The following is an 18,911-nucleotide window of genomic DNA, read 5'->3' on the forward strand; positions in this document are numbered from 1 at the left end:
AGCTTTGCATATTTTACTATTTCAATTAGATTTGCTATTAATATATCATTGTGTTATTTTACTATTGTGATTGTTATGAATAATAATACACGATGGCTCAAGCTATCGTTTTCTTTCAGTTACAGATTTCCTAAAGAATTTAGAATGGCATTTTCTTTAACAAAAATTAAATTGAACGTAATTTTTTCCTACCCAACTAAATATTACATATCTATTACTATCTTGCGAAAGCTGCTCAAAAATTAAATAAAGAGAGTTATTATCTATTTTTTATTTTTCTAATAAAAAATGTTTCTTTTTAAAATTATTAGAATTTTTGTTACGAAAATGTTAATTTCAAATTCTTGAGAAAAACTGTTACCGAAATGAATGCCACGATTATACAACCTGTGTATATATATATATATATATATATATATATATATATATATATGTGTGTGTGTGTGTATTATGTGTAATATATATAATGTATGTACGATATATAATTATATATATCCACACACTATAAATGTATATATATATATATATATATATATATATATATATATATATATTATTATTATATTATATAATTGCAGAAGAAATTTACAATAGATTCGTATAGATTCGTTCTATATCATTTTTTGACTAATTTTTCTCTATCTATGATTTTTTCCATGCACAGATGTTTTGTCTTTTATTATTATTATTCTTAACATCTTGTTTTAGATACTTGTATCTCTTTTTATGCGTAACATATTTTTTAATTATGATAGAGTACTTAAATCTTATATAACTTTTGTGATATATATATAACCTGTATGCCATTTTATGTATAATTTATGTTTATTAATACATAAATTTATCTCACCGGTACGCGCTTTTGAATCGTGGAATGCACCGTGTTTTATGCTTCTTCTTGGAGAATTAATGGGTCGATTCTACTTATCTACGTCGTAGCAAATTATAATTCCACGTGGATACATTGCACATCAATGTGTTAATCTTTATTAAATCTAATAATTAATGAATTTAAAAAAAACAATTAAATATCTTATCAAATAAACTACAAGCATTTTGAGATTATGTCACCCAAAATAAACAAAGGCACAATAATAAATACTTATTAATCCCGATTATATCCAATGTATCCAGTGTGTGCAATTAATTTTGCCATCAATTTGCGGAAAATGTCTTGTGATAATAATATGTATTCGTATTAAGTACAATCGCAATATTCTTCATGAAGTAACAATCTCTCTGAGACAATAACTATATTAAATTATATTAAGTTGTTTGTTCTTGAAAGCTTATACTCTTTGCTTTCACTTTATCCATATCAATTTTTTTTCGTATGGGTACTAGGACATTCCACGATCCGGAATCTACACTCATTGTGTGCTGCGTATAATACATTCGTAGATCCTATATTTTTACTACATATAGCTCTGGTGTCTATCTTAGACTCCTTTTTTCTCTTCAGATTAAAACTATAATATATATTTTGTTTAATGTATTATATATGTATATATATTTTATATTCGATTAAGTCAGCACCATTCTACGTTAAATTTAGTACACATTTTTTAATACTCGTTTACTAATCTAACAATATTCGAGTTGTTAGCTTTGTTGTACCAAAATCAACATAGAATTGCACTTTTTTTTAACAATCTATCGCTCTTTCTTTTTATGTAGGTACATATAATATGTATAATATACATACATACATACATACATACATATATATATATATATATATATATATATATATATATATATATATACATACATACATACATATATGAAATATGTATGTGTGCTGTGTGTGAGTAGATACACGAGTCACACGTATGCTCACATTTAAATCTGTACTTGCACGCAATAAATCACAGCCACCTATCCAGATTCGCGCGCGAGCACAAATACACACGACTAAATAATGCGTATCTCTTTTGCATATCTTCGGTATATATGTTATATTATCGCTCCGATATACATATATATATGTATACATATACATATCATCATACGTACATGTGTGTGTATATGTATAAATGTACACGCATTCATGGATACATATACATACATATATGTACACATGTGAGGATGCTTCTTGTGTTCCGCCTATACGTAGAGTACTAGGTGTTGCAATAAACTGCACATACACATACACACACTGTTTCTCTCTTTATTTTCCTCTTTCTACTTAAGTTATTCATTCATTCAAATAATATTCATTCATGCAACTCGTTCCACTCGTTCCTCTTCTTTCTATTTATCTCAGCAAAACAGCAACGTCATCATGCGACTTTGTTGCTGTATTTTGACGTTTGTTCTTTCTTACAAAGTTCTCCAAACCTATATTGTTACAGTATCATACTCTCACACTTCCGAATTCGCTGGGCTATAGTTGGACATATTAGCATCACGTATGCCCATAAATCAATAAATAAATAGAGGAACAACAATTCTTCAAACATCTCTTTTTTTTCTTATAACAACATTAGAGGCTCTCGGAACGTAACGCAACAAATGTTCAACAATACAATTACGAAAACAAATAGAAGGCACTCTTGCTTTTTCAATAAATTAATTTCTTTATGTTAACAGTGTTCGCTCGGATATTATCTCTACGCCTTCTTCTAGGCCCTTATCTGTCGCGTTCGTGTGTTTTCTACCTACCGATACGGATGTCACCAAATCTTCAGATAATGTACGCGCCGCGAAATATTTATATGATGGCGTCACAAATCTAATGTCTTTCTCTCTCTCTTTCTCCTTCAAATGGACAATCATAGCTACGTGAGATACGAGATAACAAATTTGTTTCACATTTACAGGTAAAAGAAATCCACCTTTGTAACAATTAGGTAGAATATTATTTAACCTTTAATATTATAATAATTTAATTATTGTTATTTGCTTGGAAGCTCACAGCCGACACATTTTTTTAATTCATTATTATTATTTCTCTCCTCTTTTAATATCTTACCTTATTTTCATTTGGGTATGGGGCGTTTCGTTTTTTCGTACTTGGGTCACGGTTTTTCTTTTTTTTTTCTCCCAGTATTTAACAGCTACAACATGTATAACGTTTAGCGCAGGATAATATGTCAACGAAAAAAAGAATAACGAATCCGATTATCAGCTCGCTCTACATTTGAAAAAGAACGCGAGATGAAATATATATTCACGGTTACTCTAACGAGAGAAAAAAAATTATAAGTACGGGCGTACGGGTACATCCCCCACCTCCGCATCTTTCGGGGTAAATAAAAAAAAAAAAAAAAAAAAAATGAATGAAGATGTGGCAGTGCCTTGAGCAACCGTTTATGAAATCAATCCTATCTCGCCCTCCTGCATTGTTACCCCTTTTGCATTGTTTTTCCTTTTATTTTTTTTTGTTTTTTTTTTTGTTTTTGAACACATGACAAATCGCTCATCTTTTTGTACGATAACGTTATTTCTTCTTTTTTTTCTTCTATGTTTTGCTAACTAATCTAGCCTTGCTCGCGAGATTCATGGTTTGTCGAGCCTATCACGCATATAACATCGGATACTGTAATATTATAATATATGTATATACATATATATATATATATATATATATATATATATATATTATATAACGTAGATATATGTAAATGACATATCTATGTGTGTATATGTTGTGTGTATGCTTAAGATAGAAGTTTTCTTTTTATTAATTCTCTGCTACACATTTCCCATCGGATATCATTCAAGTCAGTTTTTTTTTTTTTTTTCTAAATACACACATTCGTCTCACTTTCTTTCGTCTTTTCTTTCTTTCACGTAACAATTAATAATATATCGTATCCTGTTTTCTCTATACGTAACTGTAGATCGCGTTCACGCGTGTACAGAGCTTTCGTCGGAATCACGCTCAACCGATCAAAAAGCTATTGAACTCGAGAAGATTTCGTTTCTACATTGAATGTCTAATTTTATCTTAATATGTTGAGTCTGAGATCACCAGAGAAATCATACCGTAGCGTGTATGTGTATATATGTGTGTATATTGCATCTTGATTCTTTTACTGTTTTTCACAATTTGCAAGCCATCACATCTTAGGTCGCGCATGGCTTCTTTTTCTCTCTTTAGACTCTTATAAGATATACATATATTTATATATACTCTCAATAAGAAGACAACAAAAGGGACGCAGAGAACAAAAAAAAGGAAGAGGGCGGGGGTGGATGGAAAGCATCTACAGAGTCAGCGCCTGCATCTGATGGCACGTATCGCTTAACTGATTCTGATCACCAGCCGCCGGATGGCCGCTCGCCCGCGGTGTACTAGGTGGCGATATCGGTAGCCTACCAGGGCCGTCGCCGGCGCCTCCCAAACTGTCGTCGGCGAGCTTGCTCGTCATCGTCGTGGCAGCGGTCTGCATTATACCGTTCACCTTGTACTTGGCACTTTGTCGCAGCATCGTTGACTGCGATGAACCGGTAGCGTTCGAGTATTTGTCGGATGGTTTCCGATTAGCCAATGTTTGACCCACGGAATATCGGCTACGTTGACTGTTGGCAGGCTGTTGCTGTTGCTGCTGCGATTGCGACGAAGACATGGAAGGTGGCTGATAACGATTCTGGACCGGAGCATAAAACTGGACCTGGGGGGTGGGTGGTGAGAGAGTTGGAAGGGGTCGTGTCATGGGTGAGTATGGGGCTGGCGGTGGGCTCGCCGGTTTATCCTGAGCATCCTTCGACGCATCCACATTTGCCCGCTCGGCTGGAGACAAGCGAGAGGACAACGTTGTCGTCGTCGTCGACATCGTAGACGTGACGATAACGACTGCATTGTCCGTCTTAGAAACGTCATTGTTGTTAGGCCGATCATTGTTGTCGCTTCCAACATGCAAGTCCAATCGAGCGGCGCCTCCTCTATAGTTGTTATTCGACAGGTAATTTCTACGACCCGTAGAACCGTAACCACCATTGCCCATCGATTTGTTGTTACCCATCGCGCTGATTTCGTAATAGTGATCATCGCTGCAGTTTCTCGCGCGTCCATTCGAAGAGTATTCATAGCTATGAATAGCATTCGCGTTGCTCGATTTGTGCGAGCCACCGTAATTAGACGTAGCGTAATTAAACTTGTGTGCGGTTTGACTCGAGCCGTAGCCGCCGTTGCCGGATCTGAGGATCGCCGACGAGCCCACATTTGATCCAGCCGTCCTCCTATTGTACTGAACTGGTAATCGCGACGACATCGCTATCGTCGAATACTTGTGTGAGTAACCGTCCGCCCCGCCGTTTCCGCTACACCTTCCACTGTTGTGCGACTGTGAACCACCCTGTGTGTTTTGTGATTTGGGTGTGTGTGTATTCAGCGGATAGCCATGACTTTGACCTCCCTGACCGCGTAAACCGTTATTACCTCCCTGACCGCCCATATACTTATTGCCGCCGCAGTCTCTGGAATTGTGACTGTATGTCTTCGTGTTGATGTCATAGTTGGATTGACGCGGTGAGGCCGAGAATGGTGTCGGTAGGAGACTGCCGGATGATGCGTTGTGATGCGTATAGGGCGGCGGTGCGTGTGCATGAGAAATGTACACGGTCGGATGATAGAGAATGGCGCGACAATGCATCGGACTGGCGGCACAGTCCTCGCTATCGTTCTGCGGTGCAGTGTGTATCGCGATCGGATGATAATTAGCATGGTAACGACCGGACACGGGGAATTTGACGGGCATTAGGGGCACCAAAGACGTTGCCGGTGAGCCTGAAGAGGCCTGTTGCGTTTCACCGTGCGGTTGCTCCGAGTGGCTCGGCGTCGGACGTGAATCCTACGATTTTATTTCACAGAATAATGCCTGTCTAAATTCAATATGCTGCATGGTAAAAAAAAAACGCGTATTCAGCAACGAAGAGATCATTATACGGCGATAGAAGACCACTTGTCGGAACTCGATTTCATGATTGATTCCATTTCTTTATCGTTCATTTGACGCAGTTCGCATTTAATCATTCACCATAATTCCATTCTTCTCATGCAGTACAATTGAATAAATCTTCATAGCAAACGTAACGTCGATATTGCGTTCATTTATAGCAACATTAACATTAACATATATACTATTGTTCTATCGATAAGAAATAATTGAAATAACGATTTTACTTTCGTAGAAATTTGGAAGCGACGCCAAAAAGATTCATCCGATCCATCCCGAATATAATCGCTAAACGCTAAACGACTAAACACGTGTAAACCAACAAAAAAGAACCGGTAATATACATAGAAAAAGATGAATTTACCTCTTGTGGAGCAGTCTGACTGTCAGACGTGGAAGTTTGTTGGCACGATGTGGCGTCCGTAGCGTATAGCAATAGTTGCTGTTCAGTCAATCCCATAGGCGCGTGTGGCGGCGGCGGCAGCGCGGGGTGCGGTCCAGTTGCAAAAGGATAATACAAATGATCCACTTGCGCTGGGGGAGGAGGCGGACCTGCTGGCACAGGTGGATGATGATGCGGGGGCGGTGCGGCAGATGCATAAAAGTGCGTTGGATGCGGAGGTGGGAGAGGCGGCGGCGGGCCCGTTGGCGGACTGGTCGCGCCTGTACCGTTATTGCCGTTGCTACCGGAATTATTGCCACTACCACCACCACCACCACCGTTGCTCGTATTGCTCGGCGAACCGCCGGTAGTAGCGTACAAATACTGAGGTGCCCCGGCGGCGGCAGCTCCTGCGTAGTACGGTTCGTACTGTAGACAAAACAGGCAGAGATACGTTTAAATATTTGGTCGCTCAGAAACATGAATACTGATATGAATATGTTTGGCGTATCTATGCAGCTATTCGCGTAAACATTAGTCAATTCTTCATTGTATTTCATTTTCCAATTAGAAACAAAGAAGTTTTACTCTCTTAGAGTGTATAATATAAATTACATTTTCCTAAATTTTAAATATAGGTTGACGAATAAACTGGGAATGCATTGCAATTACAATGTACTTCACTATTTCCTCAGTCAATTATAAAACAAAAATAATGTCATAAATCAACAATCTTGGTCAGTGAAAGTAGTTAAGTAAAAATCTATTTTTTATTGCAAATGTAATAAAGTGTTATTAATCTTTTAAATAAGATAGCAATATATATAGCGGAACTAGAAAATTTAGGATTTTCATTTATATTTATCCGCATTATTCAATAAATATAATTAAAGAATAAATATATATTAAACGGGAAATAGATTAAGAATCATATGTTAGAAACATAACGGCAAAAGAAATATAAAAAGAAATATGTTATTCTTATATAAAAATGTTAAGTTATATAATTAATGTTTCTCTACTTTTATTTAAAGATAGAAGTAGAAAGAGGTATGAATTGATTGAATTAGTTAACTAACGGTTACGGGAATAGCTCTGTTTTAATGAAAATAAACCAGTCTATAAATATAACTATATGAAAATCACAGTGAGGCTTTATACTTTGATGCGTGAAATTTCCATGACCTGTCATTTCCTAAATTATTCCAAGTTAGAAAAGAGATATGTGTGTGTGTGTGTAAGAAACAAGTCAAACAATCAGGGATTACATTGATAGGTGAAGCGTTAATCATAGCGTAACTATTAGCAATTTTTGATGTCGTTTTTCTTACTGTTCTCTATTGTCATATAAAATAAGAAAATATTCAGATTAAGCCATAAAAAATCCACAATGCGTGCATGCCTATATATTGCCTATAATATATTCTCGATAATTTATAGAAAGTGATCTTCGGTATATTCTATTTTCGCTATTTTTCCAAGTGTCGAAAGAGAATTTAGCTCGAAAAGAAATCTATTGTAAAATAATATTACAAAATATCATTTCAATAAAGCTTCTTGCGTACGAAAAGATCGTGTACTACTTGAAGATTTGTCGAAAGCAACTTAAAAGTCAAAAAGTGAAACTACAAAAGAAAAAATGAAACAGGCAATCATGCTGAATAAGTACACAATCCATAAGCATCTTGATATATCTGTTACAACATTTAACCATGATTTTGTAAAAAATAATTATGCATTAATAAAAATTAAAACAAGTGAGAGAAATGATAAAAAAAAAGAATGAAAAAACCATATCGAGTAGATCTATGATACATTTAAGCGCTAATTATTGAAATTTATCGATTTTTTTCCGCTCATTACTATATACTCATTATTTATATGCACATAAATTTTTATTTTAATTGATTGTAAATATGATTATCATTTACTATGTTATTAATAACATCATTATCACACTATCAATCTCATTATAAATGTTATTAAAATTATATTATTATTAATGATGCATTTACGTTCACTATCATCATTATCTTCCAATATGATTATTCTATTTTATTTATTTATTATTACTTAATCAGATCGTGTATTATTTAATTTTTCTTTTTGCTACAGATTTATACATTTCTCAAAATGCATACTTCTACACATTTCGATTAGATTCAATTATTTCGCGGTTATAACAAACTTATAAATCGTCAAAAATTAAGAATGCTCTGACATAGGTGCAAATTATAAATCATGAGACAATAAAGGAGATGAACGAACATGCATCGATAGGCCGTGCATCAAGAAATTGGCAAAAGGAAAAAAAATTAAATGCTCAAAAGATGACGAGCGGCATGCTATTCGTTTTGCCATAGACCTTATACCTTTAGACCTCAATACTGTATAGCGTCGAGAAGGACGTAAGTAGGCATTTGCTGAGGGTTGGGTAGAAACGCCGGTGGTATGGCTTCTCCCATCAGACCGTTTGTCTATCAAACCGTAACCGATATACACCATTTAATAAAGATACAGACAAAGACGGTCAGAATCTTATGCTAGGATCTATCTATATGTTTACACGTGTGAGGAGAAACCCAGGAACAGCTAAACTTGGAGAGTGAAAGAGGAGAGTATGAAAAACGATCGGGAAGCGATCGATATTCTTTTACATACCGGCATAGGCGAATACTGATATTGTTGCGGCATGTACAGCGATGGGGCTGGACATGGATACATTACAGGAGCAAATGTTTGATGGTTGGTGGCAGCTTGAGGACCTGGAAAAACAAACGTTTAAACAAAAATTAATAAATTTAACTTGTGTCAGTTGTGTATTGTAAGATCAACGACTAGCATGGCTATATGTTGATTAGGCAAAGATTGTATGTTTGCATTTGCTAGAAAAATTCGTCTTGCGATAATATGTAACGTATGAATTATCTACAGTTATTTCTATCTTTCATAGATACATAATTACAATTTGATTAAATATATTGTTAAAAAAATTCGTACAATCTCTTTCGTTCTGTTGCAACAAATTTTACGGTGACTGTACGAATGCATACGAATGTATACGACATTCGAGTAATGCTTACCAAACACTCCTGTGGCTTGATAAATCGTTCCTGGATCCGTAGGTGGAGCGATAGAAGTCGCTGGTGCGGGAGCTGCCGTATTGTAGAACGTCATACCATTCTGATAAGCGAGACCCATACCTATACAACGTAACAGGAGAGAGAAACGATTAGAAATACGATCTTTACAGTCTTCAATCATTGCACTAAGTATATCATGTATATACAGAGTATATATGCAATTATACATATATAACGTACCATTCGCATAATAGTAAGTACTTGTAGGCACGGAAGGAGGCGAACCGGTACTACCGTCGAAGGATCTAGAGAAGGGCTGCTTCTTGATTGCGGGTGCAATATTAAGCTTCCTTTCTCTCAAAACAATGCATTCGGCCTAGAATAAAAAGAAAACAGGTCAGTGAAAAAAAGCATAAGTTCGATATGTATTTCAATCGTGTCAATCGTTAAAAGACGCAATCAATTACGAACCTCTTGTTGAAGTCGCTTGGCTTCTTCCTCTGTTTCAAAGGTGACAAAGCCATAGCCCTTTGACACGCCAGCGCGATCTGAGATAATTTTCGTGGCCTTGACATTGCCGTAGGCCGAGAAAAGCTGTGCGAGCTCTGCTTCACTGGTGCTTGCCGAGATGCCACCTACGAAAATACGATTCGGTACCAACGTACCGTATTTCGGCGCAGCCATCGTAAGACTCGCGGCCGAGGCAGGGCTAGAGGCAGGACTAGACCCCTCCGTACCACCGGTCGAAGCCGAACTCTATACAACAATCAAATCAGTTCTTTTTTTTATTCGTCATATCGCACAGGACGACGATTTTCTTTCTTTCTTTCTTTCTCTCTCTCGAAATTCCTCAACATAAAATTGGAAAAGAAGTACTAAAATCTTAATTATCGCGCGTTTTACACTTTCAATAGCCGAGTATCTGGCATGCTTGAGATGCAACATAGTCGTTTTTGAAAAACTTTTGAAAATCTGTGTAAAAATTAGAAAAAAATAAAATTAATTGTAAAATAAATGGAACAAAATGAATCACTATTAATTCGCACCTCCACTTATTTATTAATTCTATTATACAGCTTTTTATGAGTCATCAAATCAAAAGTTTGAATAATAATTTATCTTTCTCAAAATATAAATCAATATATTATTCATGCGTGTGAATATATTTTGCATTGATAAAAATAAAGATTATAAAAATGAAAAAATAATGTCGCAATTGCAAAATACGTGTCGCTTTTTCTCGACAATGCTTCTCCTTATATTTGTACACTGTCATTTCAATTCTATTATACGTCGACACATTTGCGATATCATCACAGAAACATTCGAAAACGCGCCCCGCTGATAAGTTGTATATAGACATAAACACCGATCATTAATTAAGGGAAGTCTCGTCGAGTGAGAACGACGAGTCGAATTACGAGAATGTGGAAAATTACGAACAGAGCGATTGCCAAAAGTTTATATTTCTCTCATGTTTCCCGAAAGCATAGATACTTCACCTCTGGAATCAAATGCGCAGCTATTAAAGTATCATATATCTATTCAAGGAAAAATTAAAAAAGCATAACTTTATCGTATTATATAAACATATTCATTCAAATTATCATAAATCGACAAAAAGGCTATTAAAATTTAATGACTTAAAACACGATAAGTCACTGCAATATATTTACATATATAGCAAAAATATTCGTGAAATTTACTATAATGGCTTTTTGTAACGAAAAGATTAATCTCGATTTATTTATTTGCTTCACAAAATTACACGCGTGTATAATTTTTTATTATATTCTTTTTCCTCGTCATAAATATTTGTATATAACAATTTCTTCATAAATATAACGTCAAAAAATATTGTATTATTTGGCCATTGTTTATATACTTTTGACTTGGAAATGATATATTGATATATAGTGATTTCCACAATTGATATTTTTCCTTGTTTTATAATGCGTTTCATTGTTAAGTATCTTTGAACAAAATTTAATAACAGGCAAGTTTAACATTTTTCATGGTAAAATCAAAAATGTAAAATGGAAAAAATAAATATGGAGAAGAATGAAAGAAAATATAAAAATACAATTGAGATAATAAATTATTAGATTTCACTATATCGTATAAGATATGCTTAAATAGTGGAACTGAAAAAAAAGGGAGAGAAATGAAACAGGCGCTATAAAAAAAAAAAAGAAAAAGAAATCATCCAATAGCGCACGCAATATCAAAGTAGAAATGGGACAACATAAAAATCCATGTATTAGAATTATTATTTTAAGAAATCATAAAAATGCATTTATTCGCTTTTTTATTCTTATTTATTTACTTCAATAAAGTAATAAGAGATATATTATACGGTATTTGTATTTTGTATTTTTGTATCACTCTCTTCGTATTACTATATTAACACTCTGCTTGATAAGCATTCATTTTCATTTATTCAACATGTTAGATTTGATCGCTCCTATAGTTTTTCATCCTACACACACGCCATTATCTAACAACTTGAATGAAAAATATATTAAAAAAAAAATCTTAATTTAAAAATAAGTTTTTTCTAAAGACACTTATAAATCTGTCAAATCAACCAGGTACTACGCTTACAATAGACAGACACACCACCGAATATTTCCCTCGCTCAACGAACCTCGAAGGTTACCCTAGATTTCTATGACGAGGAGGAATCGAGATGAGAGTAAAGAGGACTCGATCCGAGTGATATTTCGCGAAGATTAGGCATAAATGCGTGCAGCTGCGTGATCGGTATTCGGGGCGCGAGAAACGAAGCGCTACGCAGAATATTGACTAGTGGCATTCGTAGACGACACGTCGACACATTGTAGTTAACGCAAAATTTTATCGCGGAAACACGCGATGCAGGTACAAACATGTGCGAGAAAGAGAAGAGACGTAAAAGACTCGAGCGCGACGCTACCCCACCCTCTCGATGACAGCCAAAAGCGCAAACAAACAAACAAACAATGAACCGAACCGATCAAACAAGCGAGCAACATACACGGCGTGCATTGTCTGGAATGTATCGAGCGAGAGAGAACGCTATCTCACATAGCGTGATCGCACTCGAGTTCCATCACCGCGGAATCTCCGAAAATGATCTCTGAACTAGTGTTAGACTATGCGCGTATTTGCGATTTGCTTATAATTCGTGAATAATGTAGATGGAAAATTCGTTAAAATCGACCAATCATATTGTCTTTATATCATCCACGAAATTGTGAATACGCGCATAGTCTGGCGCTATCCTGTGTTTACATTCGCGAAATTTATGCGGGACGAATGCGGCCGTAAGGTCCATTTTCGTGTCATCTACGACGTATCGAAAGTTTTGACAGATTCGTCGTTTAACGACGACACGCGAGATATTTGCGGAATCCGATCGGTTTCCCTCATCCCTCGCGACAAAATCTGAAGGCCCGGAAAATGACAGACGAGGATCGTAGACAAGCGCGACGGTCGTTTCTCCGAACGCTCTATATGTACATATATTCGCTCTATATCCGCGCGCCACGGAAGATCGTCAGGTGAGATTGCCTCCGAGAAAATGAGAGCAGTGATAGAGGGGGAGGAGAAAGAGAAGAGAGAAATACTTGGCGCGAATGAGACACTTTCGAACGCGGGGTGTCTCGGAAAGATCGAGTGTCGTTTGTCGTTTATCGTCGTCCTTGTCATCGACGAACGATCTCGCGATTGTCCGTTCTAATTCGTATAGGTTAAAATCGGGATTCTGTAAAAAAAATGTCGGCACACGTCGTACGTGACGACAACGATGTTGCACGACATGCGGAACAAGAAAAACACATCGTCGGTCCGATAAATATCTAGGCTCTCTCTTTCTTTCTCTCTCTCTCTCTCTCTCTTTCTCTCCTTCGAGGGTGTTAACGTCGGACACTCACCATCTTTCGACGGATTCGAATGCGCAGGAGGATCCGTTAGCGGCTGTCCCGGCGGCTCGATGGTACCCTGGCCTCGCGCGAGGTCACTTGGACGCCCAGGGACTGCCAAGGACCGTTGCACGGACCACTTCAGCAGCACTTCCAGCCTCCGGCGGAGAAGCTGCTGTCCCGTCTCGCGTAAACCTCCAAACACTACGGACAGGCAACTCTTACAAGATGGCGGCCGGTGATGCAGCGCCGCGTAAGGTCGAATCGCGGAACTATTAGATTGCGCGCGCGCGCCTTTTATCGAAGGAGGGTAAATTCAATCGCGTCATCTTATATACAGGGTATGTCAAAAATCTGGATACACTCAAATATCTCGTAAACGTTACATTTTAGAGAAAAATATTTCAGACAAAAGTTGTAAGACTTAAAAAGACGCATTTAATGACAGTATTAATTTGACCATAGATGGCATTGCCAAAGTCAGGTCAAGATCAATTTAAAATTTTTTAATGGAAACCCTCATTTTTTATTGCATATTCTTGTAGCTTATCTCGAGAGCTTTTCAAAACACTGTAATAAAGTATTTTTTCATTAAGAATGTTTTGAGTTATTTTGTATCTTAATCTGACATATTTTAGTATAAAATATAAAATATCTCGAAAATTATTTAGTGTTCGATAATTGTATCGTAATACTTTTATGTACAGAATAATGAGATGAATCAAATGGTGTAAAGAAAAAATAAATAATTGTTATAACAAAATATATTGCAAATAATTGCATATTTTTTTAAAAAACAATTATTTTCTGTACACCATTTGATTCATCTTATTATTCTGTACATAAAAGTATTACGATACAATTATCGAATTCTAAATAATTTTTGAGATATATATTTTATATTAAAATATGTCAGATTAAGATACAAAATAACTCAAAAAATTCGGAAAAAATACTTTATTATAGTGTTTTGAAAAGATCTCGAGATAAGCTATACAAGAATATACAATAAAAAAATGGGGATTTCCATTTAAAAATTTTAAGTTGACCTTGACCTAACTTTGGTAATGCCACCTATGATCAAATTAATACTGTCATTAAACGCATTTTTTTAAACCTTACAACTTTTGTCTACAATATTTTTCTCTAAAATATAATATTTATGTAATATTTATGAGATATTTGAGTGTATCCAAACTTTTGACATACCCTGTATTTGGTATTCTATACATTTTGTGTGTGTGTGTGTGTGTATATATATGCTGGTATATATTAGATATATTTATATACTATAATATAGAGATTTGTTCTTTGCAACTGCATGTACTATACTCGTTTTTTTTCTCCTTTTTTCTTTACATGTATATGTTTATCTGTTTCATGTTAGATGCAGAAAGAGTTAACAGAATGCAATTGTCATGAACAAAACCTCTATATCTTTTCTTCTTTGGAACTCTAATCGCTTTTAAATTGGACGCACGTGCACATTGAAATATTCGTGCGATGTCAATAAATACGTTGATCGCCTATCAAATTTTACACGAGTTCATGTCATTGCAAAATGCTTGTCATAGACACACTGACAAGGAAAGTCTGTCATTTATACCAAAATGCCCAATCGTTTTATAAAAAGGTAGCAAATGGAGGAAATACACTTTATTTGACATATTTAGCTGACTTACGATCGAAATAATATTCGTCCAGCATGCAGATTGTTAGTAATCTGCCAAAAGATTGACGACGTATTCTAACAAAAGTTGCATCGACTGCATTCGTATTATGTGCCTGTTTTACTAACAGAGATGTAACTAGCGATGTATTTCTCGATAGGCGCAGTAGGCGCGCATTTAATCTAGGACCCCAGAGACTTTGAAGTGTCAAAATCGTCACTGGATATAACAGCACGAAGTCATAAAATGGCAATAGAATACAACATAGATTTTAAGGCAATCAACGTATTAAAAAATATTAAAATTTTTCTTCATTTTATTATTGTCTAGTATTTTACCCTCCGTTCCATGTTATGTTTAATGTGTTGATATTACATGCACACGCGTCTATTTAATTCCTTGCATTGGGATCGTGTCTCCCGATAAATATTGTATTTTTTGAACCAGGAATGTCAAACACGTATGTATGTTAATAAGTCATGATATCATCATGACAGATTAATCGCACATGCTGAAATGTGCTTGTGAAAAGTACATTTGGGAGACGGGATTTCAATATAAACGATTAATTAACAAAAAATAAATAATCATTGTACATACAAAAAATGCGACAAAGGAGTAACAATAAGAAATATAGCGATTTAATTTTTCACTTTTTAAAAAAATTTATTGGTTATTTAACTTTTTTTTTACCGCATATAACGCATAGTTGCGTCCTTTGTGCGAGAATAATCATACTACATATAAATATATGTTTTGCGCCTCAAGAATTGCCTTAACATAATAAAAATAAATAAATAAATATTTTAACAAATAACTTACGTTCAATACGTTATGAATGTATTCGATGAATGTCCTCACACGCTACACTTCGATTCACGTCCTATATTGAATAAACTTCGAGAATACGTGATTTTCAATCGGCGATTCACAATGTTATCGATGTTAGGCGTCATCCAGTTGCCGAATCGATGTATAAACGAAGAAATTCGAATAATAGAATACTAAAATACGAACGATGAACGAGAAAATATGCACAAAAACGGGAACTGAAACTAAAATGAACCTCGGAACTCAATGCATTGTTCCTTGTAATCTTTCCAAGTCTAACTTCCGATCGAAGCAACTATTACTATTGCACGCCATTAATAGAATGTATAATATTATATTACGGAAAAGGCTAAAAAATTTCGCAGAAATTATTTTTCATGAAGAAAGGCGCGTTAATTGTTAAAAATGCAAAATATTATTATATGATCATACGATTATATGAGATGTTGCATTGACTAACGTTGTGTCGAAGTAAAACTGACTGGCGCAAAATTGACATTCAAATGTTTTGACAATATACGCGAAAAAAAATATAAAAAGAATATATAAAAGCGATGGATAACTTCAAGTTTTTCTTCTTGTAAATTATTTTAACTATGACGAGTGAAAAATAATTGTAGAATAAAGCAGTGACGTCTTTAAATAACCCCACGATACTTGAAGCGACTTATTTGTAGTGTGTTACCGACAACAGTTACTTCGAAAAAAATGATTGTTTTTTAATGTTTAAGATAACGTTTTGTTATTAATTTTTGAGAAGTTAAGATATATTAATTTTGAAAATTAAATATATCTTTTGATAGCAAAACTATAATCGTTACATATTTTTTTCTCATATTCACAAATGTAAAGATTCAATATTATTTTTAAGTTATTAGACATATGTATATAAAAGATCTCATGTATATGTGTATATATATAAATTACATTATTTTCCCATAAAATCAAAATATTAATAAAAAATTTATATTAGTGTAAAACTTATGGAACATGTAATTAATAATTCCTAATTAAGTTACTATATAATTCTTATAACATATGCTACAAATAATTATAAGTAATATTTACAACAAATATACAGATATTATACTAAGTTTTAAATTTTAATTATCATTTATATCTAAATCGAAACACGTTGCATTCGTTGGCATAAAGATACACGATGTTGTCTCAACATTTGAGTAATCGGAAATTACCTGTAAAACGTTAAAACTTTAAAAATTCAAAGTAGAAAGACAAAAATGTTATAATCGCATAAATTAATTGTTAATATATTTAAACAAAACGAAAAAATGATTGATTAAAAATTCACAAAATTGGAAATTAAATATTTTTTCATAAATTATGATTATTCATATATGATTTATATCACACATACACACCTGTACATATGTATATATAGATCGTGTATAATTTATGAAAATACGTATATATGTATAATTATAAATGTATATACACATATAACTTTGTAAATTTATATATATATATATATATATATATATATATATATATATATATATATATGTATATATTTCATATAAATAATTTACGTATATTTATATATTTTTCTTTTTATATTAAAAGAAAAAAATTCCATCAATCATATATACACACACCATATTGTACAACACAATACATAATACAGAATATTATGTCAAAATGTAGTTTGCAAAAGTACTAATTACAACTTACATATTTTTTATGCATTGCTAAGCAAAAAGTGCAAACTTGCGGCCTTGTCGAGCAAATGCTGTTATTTTTTAGGAGACGTGAGCAGGGTTGATCTATGGCACCCGCGATGAGTATAGCATCCAAATGGCTAATGTAACTGCTGGCCAACCTTAAAGTCTCTATTTTCGATAGCTTCCGGTCAGCCGGTTCGGTTGGAATCAGAGTTCTCAGGACGCTGAAAGCCGTGTTCACGCTGCACAATGAAGATTGTATTCTTTCAATTGTGTGCGCCGTATATTTACATTTATCTTCCATTACATTTATCGGCTTAATATTTACGTTAAATAGAAGAGAAATTTAAAGACAAATTGCATTTGTATCAAAAGAAATTTTGCATGCGCCAATTCTCTAAATCCTTCATCTCCAAATCGATACTTTCCATTCTTCTTTAAACATTTATCTTATGTATCATCCAAGCATTATCACTCGTTCTCCAAAATTAAGAAATTTAAAATGCAAAATACTTTTTACCTATGAGTGCGATCTCTTTCTCGAGCGTTTGCTTGATATCGCTGCTTCGACGATTCTTCTTTTCTACGCGTTGCCATGTTATAGATCCGACCTTAGACTGTTCACGAAAACGTTGCCTTTATCAATGAGCGACTGATCCGCAGCCTCTTTCCTTTCCTTTGGAATATGAAATTTCCTCATCTCTGGTGTGTCACGCACGCTTACATCCCTCAGTTCCGCGTTGCCGCTCTTCTCCTCCCCCTCCTGTTTCTTACTCCCTGTTTTTCTCAGCTAAACTCGACACTCATGTGAGCCGCACATGTGTAGGATCAGGAGCGGATAAAGATCTTTTCTCTGTCTTTCTCTTTCTCTTTCGGTACTTTCTTCCTTCTCTTCTCTTTTCTTTTCTGATGCTTACCATAATACGCGAAAGTTGTGGCAACGAAAATATAGAAAAAAACGTTCAACGTGCAAATATAAAAAAAAATTATGATCATAAATATTATATCTTTTATGGTAAATATACTATAATTAATTCATCATTGAAATTTGCAAGAACATCAAAATGAAAACCAAAGTTATAATATAGTTCATATTATTATATTCCATATCGTTATCTTCTCGCATCTTCAAAAATTTAATTTACTACTTACAATTTGTGCATATATATATATATATATATATATATATATATATATATATATATATATAATACGATTGTACTAGAATTAAAACAATACATTCACAACTCCATCCCTGCCTCTCACATATACACGTGTATACACGCCGAGTGTGATGCATTCCATGTAAAGTGGTCGTCGGCTGCGTTTCGCATTATGCTTAATAAAAAACGTAGATGACCGAGTGATAGAGTAGGGTAAAGGAAACAAATTTCATCTGCAAAACTAATTATCATACCGATGCAGCGTGTTTGCTTCGTTTTCCCGATTATGTTCTTT

The 18,911-nt window shown here is 34.5% G+C and overlaps 2 protein-coding genes across 5 annotated transcripts; both read right to left on the bottom strand.

The window, feature by feature from the left end:
• Positions 1 to 792: 792 nt before the first annotated feature.
• LOC126848115 (trithorax group protein osa-like) lies at positions 793 to 13,502 on the bottom strand. Of its 2 annotated transcripts, none has more exons than XM_050588708.1 (7): positions 13,283 to 13,502; positions 9,840 to 10,124; positions 9,609 to 9,744; positions 9,369 to 9,488; positions 8,947 to 9,050; positions 6,268 to 6,714; positions 793 to 5,798 (listed from the first exon to the last, which is right to left on the bottom strand). In XM_050588708.1, the coding sequence occupies exons 1-7, from the start codon at positions 13,283 to 13,285 to the stop codon at positions 4,212 to 4,214; spliced, it is 2,682 nt and encodes an 893-aa protein (XP_050444665.1). In that variant the 5' UTR covers positions 13,286 to 13,502; the 3' UTR covers positions 793 to 4,211. The 2 variants fall into 2 exon arrangements, with proteins under 2 accessions (XP_050444665.1, XP_050444666.1); XM_050588709.1 differs by having other exon boundaries at positions 9,840 to 10,146.
• A 2,094-nt stretch (positions 13,503 to 15,596) lies between these two features.
• On the bottom strand, positions 15,597 to 18,623 carry LOC126848116 (basic helix-loop-helix transcription factor scleraxis). 3 transcript variants are annotated; one of them, XM_050588712.1, is made up of 3 exons: positions 17,974 to 18,623; positions 17,464 to 17,677; positions 15,597 to 16,967 (listed from the first exon to the last, which is right to left on the bottom strand). In XM_050588712.1, the coding sequence occupies exons 1-3, from the start codon at positions 18,048 to 18,050 to the stop codon at positions 16,875 to 16,877; spliced, it is 384 nt and encodes a 127-aa protein (XP_050444669.1). In that variant the 5' UTR covers positions 18,051 to 18,623; the 3' UTR covers positions 15,597 to 16,874. The 3 variants fall into 3 exon arrangements, with proteins under 3 accessions (XP_050444669.1, XP_050444668.1, XP_050444667.1); XM_050588711.1 differs by having other exon boundaries at positions 17,464 to 17,695; XM_050588710.1 differs by having other exon boundaries at positions 17,464 to 17,716.
• Between the last annotated feature and the right edge of the window lie 288 nt (positions 18,624 to 18,911).

Source organism: Cataglyphis hispanica, chromosome 3 (assembly GCF_021464435.1).
Source record: "Cataglyphis hispanica isolate Lineage 1 chromosome 3, ULB_Chis1_1.0, whole genome shotgun sequence".
NCBI classification, from domain to species: Eukaryota; Metazoa; Arthropoda; class Insecta; order Hymenoptera; family Formicidae; genus Cataglyphis; species Cataglyphis hispanica.

Coding starts and splice junctions, on each gene's coding strand:
- LOC126848115 (XM_050588708.1), bottom strand. Junction 9,051..9,368: donor TCAAGCCACAGGAGTGTTTG/GTAAGCATTACT, acceptor TTGTTTTTCCAG/GTCCTCAAGCTGCCACCAAC. Junction 6,715..8,946: donor ATCAGTATTCGCCTATGCCG/GTATGTAAAAGA, acceptor TTTTGTCTACAG/TACGAACCGTACTACGCAGG.
- LOC126848116 (XM_050588710.1), bottom strand. CDS start 18,050: ATGGCAACGCGTAGAAAAGAAGAATCGTCGAAGCAGCGATATCAAGCA. Junction 17,717..17,973: donor GAAAGAGATCGCACTCATAG/GTAAAAAGTATT, acceptor CACAATTGAAAG/AATACAATCTTCATTGTGCA. Junction 16,968..17,463: donor TAGCAATGCATAAAAAATAT/GTAAGTTGTAAT, acceptor AACGTTTTACAG/GTAATTTCCGATTACTCAAA.